We start from the raw sequence: 12,375 nt of genomic DNA on the forward strand, positions 1-12,375 counted from the left end.
ACCCTACAACACATACTTATCCCATTTGTTTTAAGTCAATTTTAGAAAATGACATGTAGTCATGAGCAGCCCATGATGCACAATTAGGTATAAAGTTAGCTTTGCATATCAAAGGACATTAGTTATTATCTTTATCATTACATTTGAGGCAGAAGCCCTTTTCTAGGTGCAAAAAGATTTAGGGAAATACAATTTCTAGTGTTTGACTTAATATAGCTGATTGGCTAGAAAAAGGGACAAAATATTAAATATTAAAGATAACCAGATGGAAGGTAGTGAAGCCACTAAAAACAAAACCAAGTAGGGTAAAATCACAGGCACAAAATGCAACTCAAAGCATTAGTAGAGCTGAAGCTGTTTTTCGTTCGCATTATGAAACTCTTTATCTGCAAATGACAATACCAGAGCTCCAACAAGGCAATCTTATACATCAAACTGTTATGAAAATATGTGGCTCTTTCCTGCAGTGTCATGTTACTACCAAAATTTTTATTTTCCAGTAATACTGCAGGTAGTAATTAGAAGGTGTATTATTTCTGGCCAACCATAATGGATACAACCACAGCAAAAGGTTAATTGTTATGCTACAAACACTGCAGTAATTAGCTTTTTTTTTTTGAATAGATCTTTATTGGAGTATAATTGCTTCACAATACTGTGTTAGTTTCCATTGTACACCAAAGTGAATCAGCCATATGCATACATATGTCCCCATATCCCCTCCCTCTTGAGCCTCCCTCCCATCCTCCCTATTCCACCCCTCTAGGTCATATGTCCGTGAACCTAGTTGCAGGGCAGTAATTAGCTTTTAAAGCAGGGCTCGACAGGCAACATACTTCAAGTGAAAGCTTTTAAATAAAGGTTATCCTCGATGTTGTGCCCGTAGACTCCCCTAAATTAAGTCAATAAGCCATCAAATTCACACGTGTCACCCGGAGGGACTGGAGCCATGGGGAGGGCTTTCAAGGGTTAGACCAAGAAGAGTTTGGGAGGAAACTTCAGGAGGGAAGTAGCCCATGCAGCCCAAGTTCCTCTCTTTCCCTCTGTTCTTTTCTATGCCTCTGCTCAGTTCAGACTCCTCCAGTGGAGGTCCCCCTACTGCTGTTTGCTCCCCAGCCCCCTAACGCCTGGGCATCAGGTGAGTGGTCACAAGCAGGCCTACCCACATGTTTGTAGGCCCCAGGCAAGAGTACAAAGGGGGGCACCGTGCTCTATTTATTTATTTTTTTAATGGAAGTATAGTTGATTTACAATGTTGTGTTAATTTCTGGTGTACAGCAAAGTGATTCAGTTATACATGTATATATATTCTTTTTCATACTCTTTTCCATTACGGTTTTTCCATTCAGGATACTGAATATAGTTTCCCATGCTATACAGTAGGACTTTGTTTTTATCTATTTTATATATAGTAGTTTGTATCTACCAATCCCAGACTCCTAATTTACCCCTCCCCCACCCCCTTTCCCCTTTGGTAGCCATAAATTTGTTCTCTATGTCTGTGAATCTGTTTCTGTTTTGTAAATAAGTTTATTTGTGTCATATTTCAGATTCCACGTGTATGGGATATCATATGGTATTTGTCCTCTTTCTGACTTACTTTACTTAGTATGATAATCCCTAGGTCCATCCATGTTGCTGCAATGGCATTATTTCATTCTTTTTTATGGCTGAGTAGTAGTATTCCATTGTGTATATATACCTCATCTTCTTTATCCATTCATCTGTCAATAGACATTTAGGTTGTTTCCATGTCTTGCCTATTGTAAATAGTGCTGCTATAAACATTGAGGTGAATGTATCTTTTCAAATTATAATTTTGTCTAGATATACACCCAGGAGTGGGATTGCTGGATCATATAGCAACTCTATTTTTAGTTTTTTTGGAACCTCCATACTGTTTTCCATAGTAGCTGCGCCTCTATGTTTACCTAGTTAAAAGTCATAAATCAAGCTAACAAACTGTTAAATAAAATATGTTCAGTCTTCCTACGTTTATCCTAAGATAAAAATTTTTGTAATGTATAAAGCTATATTTTAATGAGTATGGACAAGCTATCAGTGATGAAAAAATTTAATTATTTTCATGTGTGTCTGCATAGTCTGGTGATAGGCTGTAGATGTTTGGATAAGTAATAAAATAAAAATTCACACAACTTACTCTATGAAATTAATTTTCTCCCCTTCATTTCAGCCAAATCATTTAATGATGCTGTTATAACCATGATTTTCATATTGATATAACCAGTGTTCTATTAATAATAATGCCAAATTACATAATATTGTAGCTTTGGAATTTTTAAATTTAATTTCTTGGAGAAACTTTGTTCTGCTAAGGCAGTAGCAGTTGGAAATGTCAATCAAATTCTTAAAACAATACTTATTTTAGAAGATGAAGGATTGGGGTTTCTGGTCTGGCATGTAAAGAGTATAGAAGCCAATCACTCCATCCTAATAAGTAAAAAGCTGAACAAACTGAAAATCAACAACTCTTCTTAGATTTGTTAGAGAATTGAGATCACAAAGCAAACTGCTGCTCCCAAAACTGGAGAGACAAACAGGCAGAAACAGAGAATCACAACTTACTGGGCAGAAACCTCCAGGGGAACCAGTAGGCGGTATGAAAACCTGAACTGTAATAGATGAACTCCTGGAGACTCATTGCAGAAGACTGCTAGAGTTAAAAACTCCATAGGGACCCAGTCTTTGGGGGATACCCACACTTTTGTGAGTTTTATTTTCTGAAGCTCTACCAGATTCTCACAGTGAATATTGGAGAAAAAGCCCCTTACATTTCTGGCAGGGAGGAAAAAAAAAGGAAACAATTTGAAATATGTCAGAGCATTCTGTTCTTAACCAGACCTGCTCTTCAGAGAAATTATTTTACCAGAGGCTAATCTATTGGGGTTTTATCAGAGCCTAACTGACCAGGGGGAAGAGAAATACCCAATCCCAGCCCACTCTAGCCATACTATCCCACCTAATGGGGGTATAAACTGAGAAGCACTTGTGAAGTTCATAGCCCAAGGCCACACAGGCTCACTAAAAGACTGAGACCTAATCATAGGTCTATAGAATGCGTCCCACACTATCCCCACCTTAACACCACAGCACTGAAGCCTTGTTTATCCAAGTTCCTTTTACCCAGTACATCATGTCTGACTTTCAACAAAAAGTTACATGGCATACTATAAAGCAAAAAACCCAATTTGAAGAAACAGAGCAAGCATCAGAACCAGACTCAGATATGGCAGTAATGTTGAAATTATCAGACCAGAAATTTAAAATAACTATGATTAATATGCTAAGAGCCGTGAGTGAAACAGTAGACAACATGCAAGAGCAAATGGTTAATGTAAGCAGATAAATGGAAATTCTAAGAAAGAATCACAAAGAAATGCTAGAGATCAAAAACAGTGTAATGGAAATGAAGACTGCCTTTAATGGGCTCCTTAGTAGACTGGACACAGTTGAGGAAAGAACTTCTGAGCTTGAGGATATGTCGATACAAACTTCCAAAACTGGAAAGCAAAGAGAGACAAAAGATTGAAAAAAAAAGTTGAATAGAATGTCCAGGAACTCTGGGACAACTACAGAAGTGTAACATATGTGTAATGGGAATACCAGAGGAGAAGAAAGAGAGAAAGGAACAGAAGAAATATTTGAAGAAATAATGACTGAGAATCTACCCCAAATTAATGTCAGGCACCAAACCACAGATATAGGAAGCTCAGAGAACACCAAGCAGGATAAATGCAGAAAACAAACATTACACCTAGGCATATCAAATGCATACTGCAGATAATTAAAAATAAAGAAAAAATCTTGAAGCCAGAGTGGGGGGAAAATCTTACTTATGGAGGAGGAAAAACAAGAATTATATCCAACTTCTCCTCAGAAATCATGCAAGCAAGAATAGACTGGACTGAAATATTTAGTGCTAAGAGAAAAAACCCACCAACCTAGAATTCTGTATCCTGCAAAATCATCCTTCAAAAGTTAAGGAAAAATAAAGACTTTCTCAGTCTAACATTGAGGGAATTTGTTGCCTTGCAAGAAATGTTAAAATAGGCTCCTCAGAGAAAATGAAAATTATATAGGTCAGAAACATGATCTAATAAAGGAAGAAAAAGCATTAGAGAGGGCCTCCCTGGTGGCGCAGTGGTTGAGAGTCCGCCTGCCGATGCAGGGGATACGGGTTCGTGCCCCGGTCTGGGAGGATCCCATATGCCGCGGAGCGGCTGGGCCCGTGAGCCATGGCCGCTGGGCCTGCGCGTCCGGAGCCTGTGCTCCGCAACGGGAGAGGCCACAACAGTGAGAGGCCCGCATACCGCAAAAAGAAAAAAAAAAAAAAAAAAAAAAAAAAAGCATTAGAGAAAGAATAAGTGAAAGCAAACTAAAACTTTTATTTTTCTTATTCTTAATTGATTTAAGAGATAAGAGTTCTTTCAAAACAGTAATAGCAACTACATATTCAATGATTATAGCTTATGTATACGTGAAATAAATGACAGCAATGATATAAAGGGTGGGAGGGAGGAATTAAGAATGCTTTGTTATTATAAGGCACTTGCACAACTCCTGAAGCAGTATAGTGTTATTTGAAAGTGGACTTGGATGAGTTGTAAACATATATTGCAAACAATAGGGCAACCAATTTTTTAAAAAAATGTAAAAAAAGAAGTATAATTGATATGCTAAGAAAGGAGAGAAAATGGAATTATACAAAATGCTCAATTAAAACCACAAAAAGCAGAAAAAGAATGGAAGGAAAAAATAGCAACAAGACCAAGGGCAATGAATAGAAAATAGTATCATAATCCAACTATATCAATAATCACTTTAAACATCAGTGGTAAAAATCCACTAATTAAAAGGCAGAGATCATCAGAGTGGATGAAAACACAAGCCCCAACAATGTGTTGTCCACAAGAAACCCATTTAAAAAATAAAGACACATATAGATTAAAAGTAAAGGAATGGAGAAAGATATGCCACACTAACACTAATCAAAAGAAAGCTGGAGTAGCTATATTAATTTCAGAAGAGCAGACTTCAGATTTATCGTAGGTATACAAGGCTGATTCAACATTTGAAAATTCATGTAATCCATCACATCAACAAGCTAAGGAAGAAAAATCATATAATCATATCAATATATGCAGAAAAAAACACTTGATGAAATCCAACACCCATTCAAGATAAAAACTCTCAGCAAACTAGGAATAGAGGGGAAGTTCCTCAACCTGCTAAAGAACATCTACAAAAAACCTACAGCTAACATCATCCTAAAAAGCTAGAAGCTTTCCTGCTGAGATTAGGAACAGGCAAGAATGTTCCTTCTCACTACAGTATTCCTTTTCAACATTGTACTGGAAGTCCTAGCTAATGCAATAAGACCAAAAAAAAAAAAAAAAAAAAAAGCAAAGAAAGAAAGAAAGAAAAAGTATACAGATTGGGAGGGAAGAAATAAAATTGTTTTTGTTTATAGATGACACGATTGTCTATGTAGAAAATCTGGAAAGATCTACTAAAAAACTGCTGTAACTAATAAGTGATTATAGTACGCTTGCAGGATACAAGGTTAACATAAATCTCATCGCTTTCCTATATACCAGCAATGAACAAGTGAATTTGAAATAAAAAATACAATACCAATTAAAAACAAACAAATAAACAACCCCAATACCATTTACATTAACATCCCGAAAAATGAAATACTTGAGCATTAAACTAAAAAAAAATATATAAGATCAATATGAGGAAACCCACAAAACTCTGATGGAAGAAATCAATGAAGAAATAGAGATAGTTGATGCTCAGGGATAAAAAGACTCAATATTGCCAAGATGCTAGTGCTTCCCAACTAGTGCTTCCCAAATCTATTGATCTATAGATTTAATGAAATCCCAATCAAAATCCCAGCAAGTTATTTTGTGGATATTGACAAAATGACTCTAAAGTTTATACGGAGAAGAAAAAGACCCAGAATAGCCAACTCAATATTGAGGAACTGAGGAAGAACAAAGTTGGAGACTGACACTACCGACTTCAAGACTCACTAAAAACTACAGTAATCAAGGCAGTGTGGTATTGGTGAAAGAACAGACAAACAGATCAATGGAACAGAATAGAGAGTCCAGAAATAGACCCATATAAATACAGTCAACTTATCTTTGACAAAGTAGCAGAGGCAATACAATGGAGCAAAGATCATCTTTTCAACAAACAGTGCTGTAACAACTGCATATGCAAAAAAACAAATAAATCTGGTCACAAATCTTACACCTTTCACAAAGATTAACTCAAAATGAACCAGAGACCTAAATTTAAACACAAAACTATAAAACTCCTAGAAGATAACATAGGAGAAAATCTAGAAGTCCTTGGGTTTGTGATGACTTTTTAGATACAACACCAAAGGCACGATCCATGAAAGAAAAAATTAACAAACTGGACTTCATTAAAATTAACAACTTCTGCTCTGTGAAAGATGAAGTCTAGAGAATTAGGTGTTAAACCACAGACTGGCAGAAAATATTTGCAAAAGATACACCTGATAAAGGATTATCCAAAATATACACAGGACTCTTAAAACTCAACCATAAGAAAACCAACAACCCAATTAAAAGACAGGCCAAAGACCTTAACAGACACCTCATCAAAGAAGATATACAAAAGACAAATAAGCACATGAAAACATGCCCATATCTTATTTCATCAGGGAAATGCAAATTAAAATAGAGATATCACTAAACACCTATCAGAATAGCCAAAATCCAGAACAGTAACAACATAAAACCCTGGCGAGGGGTTAAACACCAGGAACTCTCAAGCATTGCTGGTGTGAATGCAAAATGGTATAGTCACTTTGGAAGACAGTTTAGCACTTTTTTTTTTCTTTTATCAAACTGAATATACTTTTACCACATGGTCCAGCAATCTGGTTCCTTGCTATTTACCCAAAGGAACTGAAAACTTACTTCCACACAAAAACCTGCACACAGATGTTTTTTGTAACAGCTTTATTCATAAGAGCCAAAACTTGGAATCAACCAAGATGTCCTTTAGTAGGTGAATGGATAAATAACCTGTGGTCCATCCAGACAATGCAATATTATTTATCACTAAAAAGAAATGAGCTATCAAGTCATGAGAAGACATGAAGGAACAGTACTGAACGACAGTGGCCAGTCTGAAAAGGCTACATACCATACGATTCCACTGGAAAAGAGAATGTATGACATTCTGGAAAAGACCAAACTTGGTGACAGTATGAAGACCTGGTGATTTTCAAACGTTAGAGGGAAGGGATGAATAGGTAAGCACTGTGAGATGACGCGTGGCACAGCTGGTATTAAAAACTGGGTTGACTCCTAAAGCAGTTGAACGTTCTATTACGCTTCTGAATCAGTAAACCATAGGACCTGCCAGGGCTGAAACCCCATTGCCACCTGTGCCTCCAGCTGGTGACCAGACTCCCTGAATTAATAAAAGGGTTTTTTGGTTTCTTGTTTTGTTTTTTTAAGACAGATACCCAGCAAGTTACCCACTCTCCAACTAAGGTCACTTAGGCAACTGACTTTCCAGAGCAAATTGGCCCCGTTTAAGAATTCTTGGCTCCTGAAATTCGGAATAAATTGGGTTCTTCTAAAAGAAGCTTTATTTGGGATTCTAGGCTGAACCCCTCTGGACGGCACGTAAGAGACGGCAAAGTGAAGGGGGCTCCCCGGCCCAAGAGCTGAACCCCGACACCGCGACACCGCTCACCCCGGCCCGGCGGGGCCGGCCCAGAACCAGGCCGGGCCGGCGCAGCGCGGGCGGGGCCCGGGCGGAGAGCCAGACCCATCGCTGCCGCCGCGAGCCGTGACCTGCCCGCCAGACCTGGCGGCGCAGTCTCGCGGGATTCCTCAGCTCTCGCTCCCGGTGCGGCTCCTGAGGTGGCTGGAGTCCCGGACACTCCCGGAGCCGTCTCTGGTCGCGGGGGTACGGTGGGCTTGACGGGGACGGGGAGGAAGGTGCCTTCGACCGCTGCCCGAGGTGAGGGTCCCCGGGCCCCGACTGGGCGGGCGGCCGCGGCCAGGCGGGTGCCGGGGTGAGCGGGGGCGGGCCTCGAGGGGTGCGGGGCGGGCGGGGGGCGCTCGCTTGTTGCCGCAGGTGCGGGGAAGGTGGCGGCGGCGGGACGGTCCTCACCGGCCAAAGTTTTCCCGGAAGTTGGGGAAAGGCGACGCCGGTGTCCGCGGGGCCAGGAGCAGGTGCCCGGCGCTGGGCCCGGGGCAGGTGCCGGGGGTGGGGCGAGTTGCCCTGCCTGGCGCTGGAAGTCGGGCACCAGTGTGTGTTGGGGGATGGGATGAGGGCGTGCGATTAGTCGTGGCTCCGGGCCCACAGCCTCCCTCCCACCGAAACTCCGTCGCCGCCGCGGGACAGCTTTGCACATTTTCCTTTTCCGTGAGATCGCTACTCCCCCCAGCCCTTGAATACTAGTTTCGCTCCTCCGCAGTAGAAATCCTGGAAGTCTCCCTCTACTTGGCATTTTTAAAAACGTAAAAGTATGTCTCCAGAAGAGTGCCACAAAAACTGGCCCTTTAGAGTCTTTAAAGAATTGAAGAACTCATGAGATCTTAAGGAATTTCCCCGGTACTCGTTTTTCTTGTGCGTAATAAGATAGCCAACAGGGGCTTTTAGGTTTTACAATTCTATCAGCCCTTCTTAATTTATTCCTATCTCCACCATTTTCTCCATCTCACTCATCCAGTGCCCCCCTTTTACCCTGTGTTCCGTACAGCGCAAGCCTCCTATCATCCGTTCCCTAGAGATGAGACTTCCTCAGCAGGCGATAGATTCTGTGCCAAGGCAGGTGGAAGAGGATCTCGATGGGACGAAATTTTCCGTCGTTTTTCCGGTGTTAGTTACCTAGGGTGAAAATCTTAACTCTGCACTCTGACGTACGCATTTGAGTCTATGACAAACGTTGCTGATACACCCTTTTGGTTGTTTTTACAGTAATTGACCCAGAACTCATTTTCAGGAAAAAGGGCTTCCTTCAAAATGGTAAAATAATTAAACGAGGAATTTGAGCATTTTATCTTTGGATGGAAATCTGAGAATGAAAAGAGCGATTAATCCAAGCCATGTGGTAAAATTAGGAATTTGAAGAGAATGGAAACGTTTACATTTTTGTGGACATGTATTTTTCTACCCCTCGTACGAGGGCACAGTCTTTTCACCTGTGAACCAATTACTGTTCCCAGATGTATGAAAATGGCCTACAACATGACATTTTTCCCTAATCTGATGGGTCATTATGACCAGAGTATTGCGGCTGTGGAAATGGAGGTGAGTGATTCTTCGTATCTTTATGGAAAATTAGTTTATGCTCTGTTCTGGAATAAACTATAAATAGGACCTTTTTTAAAAAAAAATACAGACACAGTAAGGGATTTCTTCAAGTTGTATGTAAGTCCTACTTTGAATAAATCCCTTTGAGAATTAACCCTCCCTACTAACTTACGCTCATGTACAGCTGTGGCCCTGCTTAGTGGATTTGCTTAAGATGGGGTTCATTTTATATGAAGTATAGTTATGAATGATTTTGCAATGTCTTGCACCTGCCAAATATTTTGCTCTCCTGAGTAAATTATGGTAGTTCCTCTAGAAATGTGAATTCTGAATTTTTCCTAATTGATTGAACGTATAATCTATATTGCCTGGACTAAAAGTGCTTGGATTACATATATTTTCATAAGTAGTTGTTATGTTCACTTGGCCCTGTTTTTCTGAAGCAAATCAATGACTAGAAGATTTTGGGGCTGTAGATAAGTGTTTTGCTAAAAAGTGACTTTTTCTTTAAGCAGTGCTTCAGTATTCTTTGTAAGATACCTGTTTAAAAAAAACAAAAAACAACACACACGTCAGGGGAGGAGCAGAGTGACACTAAAGATTGCCTCAGGTGCCTCAGTTACCTGCCTCTGGTTTAGAGATATGCAGATTGCTAGGGAGGTGTGGGAAGAAAGAGTTACCTGTAGAAACCTGTCCTCTCCTACAGATCTGTTAGGTGGATAACTTTCATGAAGGAAAGAAGACAAATGTTTCTGTAGTTTTTTTCCAGAAGAACTGAGGATGGTAAAGGCTTTTTCCCCTCAGATTGTTTCGAAGAGTTGAAACCCCGGCAGTTTTAATATAGACACAGCTTTAAAAACTGACCAGACTTGATTTCGCAGCTTCTAAAGTCTTCCATTGTTGTTGTTAGTTGAATAGTTGTCCAGCTACCTCATTGTAGACTCATGTCTAAAATAGGAAGGCTTTTGAATACTAAGTAGAAGTACTTTTAAAAGATATTGCAAATTATATTACTATAATCTTTCAGTGGTTTTTCAAACCAGTGCAAGGTGTCTTGAACACTGAACAGTTGAACGCTGAACAGATGATGTGGTGAGACTTCCATTGGTTAATCAGAACCATTGTGATTGTTTAATCTGATTAAATAAAGTATGTAGTATGAGTAACTTCAAGGAATAATTACAGCCTTCATTCACATTTTTTCTGATAAGTGTTTTATAACTCATATCTTATAGAGTTCTTTAAAAATTTTTAAAATCTGGTCTCCTTTTTGTATAGTAGCTACATGCATTTTGAATGCTGACATTGACCTTATAAATTCAGATAATCTAGAATTCCTTATCATAGAGTACCATTATGAAGATAGGGAGAGATGTATCCCTGCTATTAAATACTGTAATTTTAAGATGATAAGAAGTAGTTTTTGTTCTAGACATGTCTTTTTAAAACCAATTGTTTCTGACCGAATAAAAAGGTTATTTTTCATTTACCTAGCTTCTCTCCCAGGTAGTTTTGTGTCTGGACTTGATATCAAGAAGGCATTTTTGTTCTTCCCTCCTTTATTTGATTGCTGACATTACTAATCATTATATAATCTACACTTTCTCTTAGCCTTTACTATTAAGTTTTATTCCATAAATCACATTTCAGTTGGTTTAAGGATATAAAAGAAAGCCATCAAGCAGTCATTTAATACCAGCATTAACCTAAGTTTACAAAAGAAGAAAGGGAAATGGAAAGGCAAAATAATATCAACCTAAATCAGACTTTAAATCCCTATAAATTATCTGTTTGGTCCAGTGTATTACGCTTTTCCTATTGCCCCGTTCTTATTTTTCCTTAGCCAGTGGCATTCTCTTTTAGTTCCTGTATTGAATGTCCAAAATTCTATAATTCGAGAGTTGTGACTTAAATATCATGCAGAGCTTCTTATCATCTTTTGTGCCATTGACCCATTCTCAGAATTTTAAAATTTAAATAACATGAGTAGGATTACAAAGGAAACGAATTATATTGAAATGTACATCTATTTATAGCCCAGGTTAGGAAGCTTTGAACCTGTCATTATATAGGTGAAGAAACTGAAGCCCAGAAAAGTTATGATTTGTTCAAGATCTGAGCGCTATAATCTAATGCAGTCTTCTCTGTCAACATGGACCATAGTGTCATCTTTAACGGTTTTTGTGGATGTATTTTTTATCCTTGACCTTATTAGATAAAAAAGAAAATATTTCCTAAGATTAGGATGTCCTGTGTTAATTTCAATCTTTGCTGCTTCTTCCTAAACTTCATTTTGATAAAAATTAAGCTGGGAGATTTTTTTTTTTTGCGGTACGCGGGCCTCTCACTGTTGTGGCCTCTCCCGTGGTGGAGCACAGGCTCCAGACACGCAGGCTCAGCGGCCATGGCTCACGGGCCTCCTAGCCGCTCTGCGGCATGTGGGATCTTCCTGGACCAGGGCACGACCCCGTGTCTCCTGCATCGGCAGACGGACTGTCAACCACTGCGCCACCGGGGAAGCCCTGGGAGATTTTTTTTTTTTTTAACCTCTAATCAGCTCTACCTTTCTGTTTCTCATCCATTCCTTGAATACAAAGTCTTGTCAAAATTTTTAGATCAAAAATAAAATCCTTTGGCTTTAGCCTGTCCCCTCTGGTGGTGCCAAAGTGATTTCAGTAAAATGCAAGTCCACTCTGGGGTTAAAATTCTTCACCATTTCCCTAAAGCTGGAAAAATAAAGACCTGACTAGCGCGGCACCTAAGGTTCTTTATATGAGACCCTGCCTTCCTGTCCAGCTTCCCATCTCGTTGCTTCCTATGTTACACACTCTGCTTCGGCCAAGCTGACCTGTTTGTAGATGTAGAACTCAGATCCATATTACTCCCTCTCACTTCCATACAGTTGCACATATTGTATCCACTGCCTCCTGGGCTCCTTACCTACCCTTCTTCATCTGCTCAATTTCTTTACATCTCAGTTAAAGCAATAACTCTGTCTTTAGCGAAGCATTCCTTTCACCTTTCTCCCAAGCGTAT

The 12,375-nt window shown here is 39.5% G+C and overlaps 1 protein-coding gene across 2 annotated transcripts in view; it reads left to right on the forward strand.

Moving 5' to 3' along the window:
- Positions 1 to 7,954: 7,954 nt before the first annotated feature.
- The window catches only part of FZD6 (frizzled class receptor 6), a 282,950-nt gene continuing 278,529 nt past the window's right edge, over positions 7,955 to 12,375 (forward strand). For both annotated transcript variants that reach the window (XR_014017721.1, XM_081258183.1), the window contains exons 1-2: positions 7,955 to 8,040; positions 9,004 to 9,336. Coding sequence is in view for 1 of the 2 variants with exons in the window: in XM_081258183.1 (XP_081114309.1) it covers positions 9,160 to 9,336 (177 nt within the window). In the remaining variant the exon portion in view is untranslated. The remainder of the gene's footprint in view (positions 8,041 to 9,003; positions 9,337 to 12,375) is intronic.

This window comes from Mesoplodon bidens (assembly GCF_964165515.1).
Source record: "Mesoplodon bidens genome assembly, chromosome: 16".
Taxonomy (NCBI): domain Eukaryota; kingdom Metazoa; phylum Chordata; class Mammalia; order Artiodactyla; family Ziphiidae; genus Mesoplodon; species Mesoplodon bidens.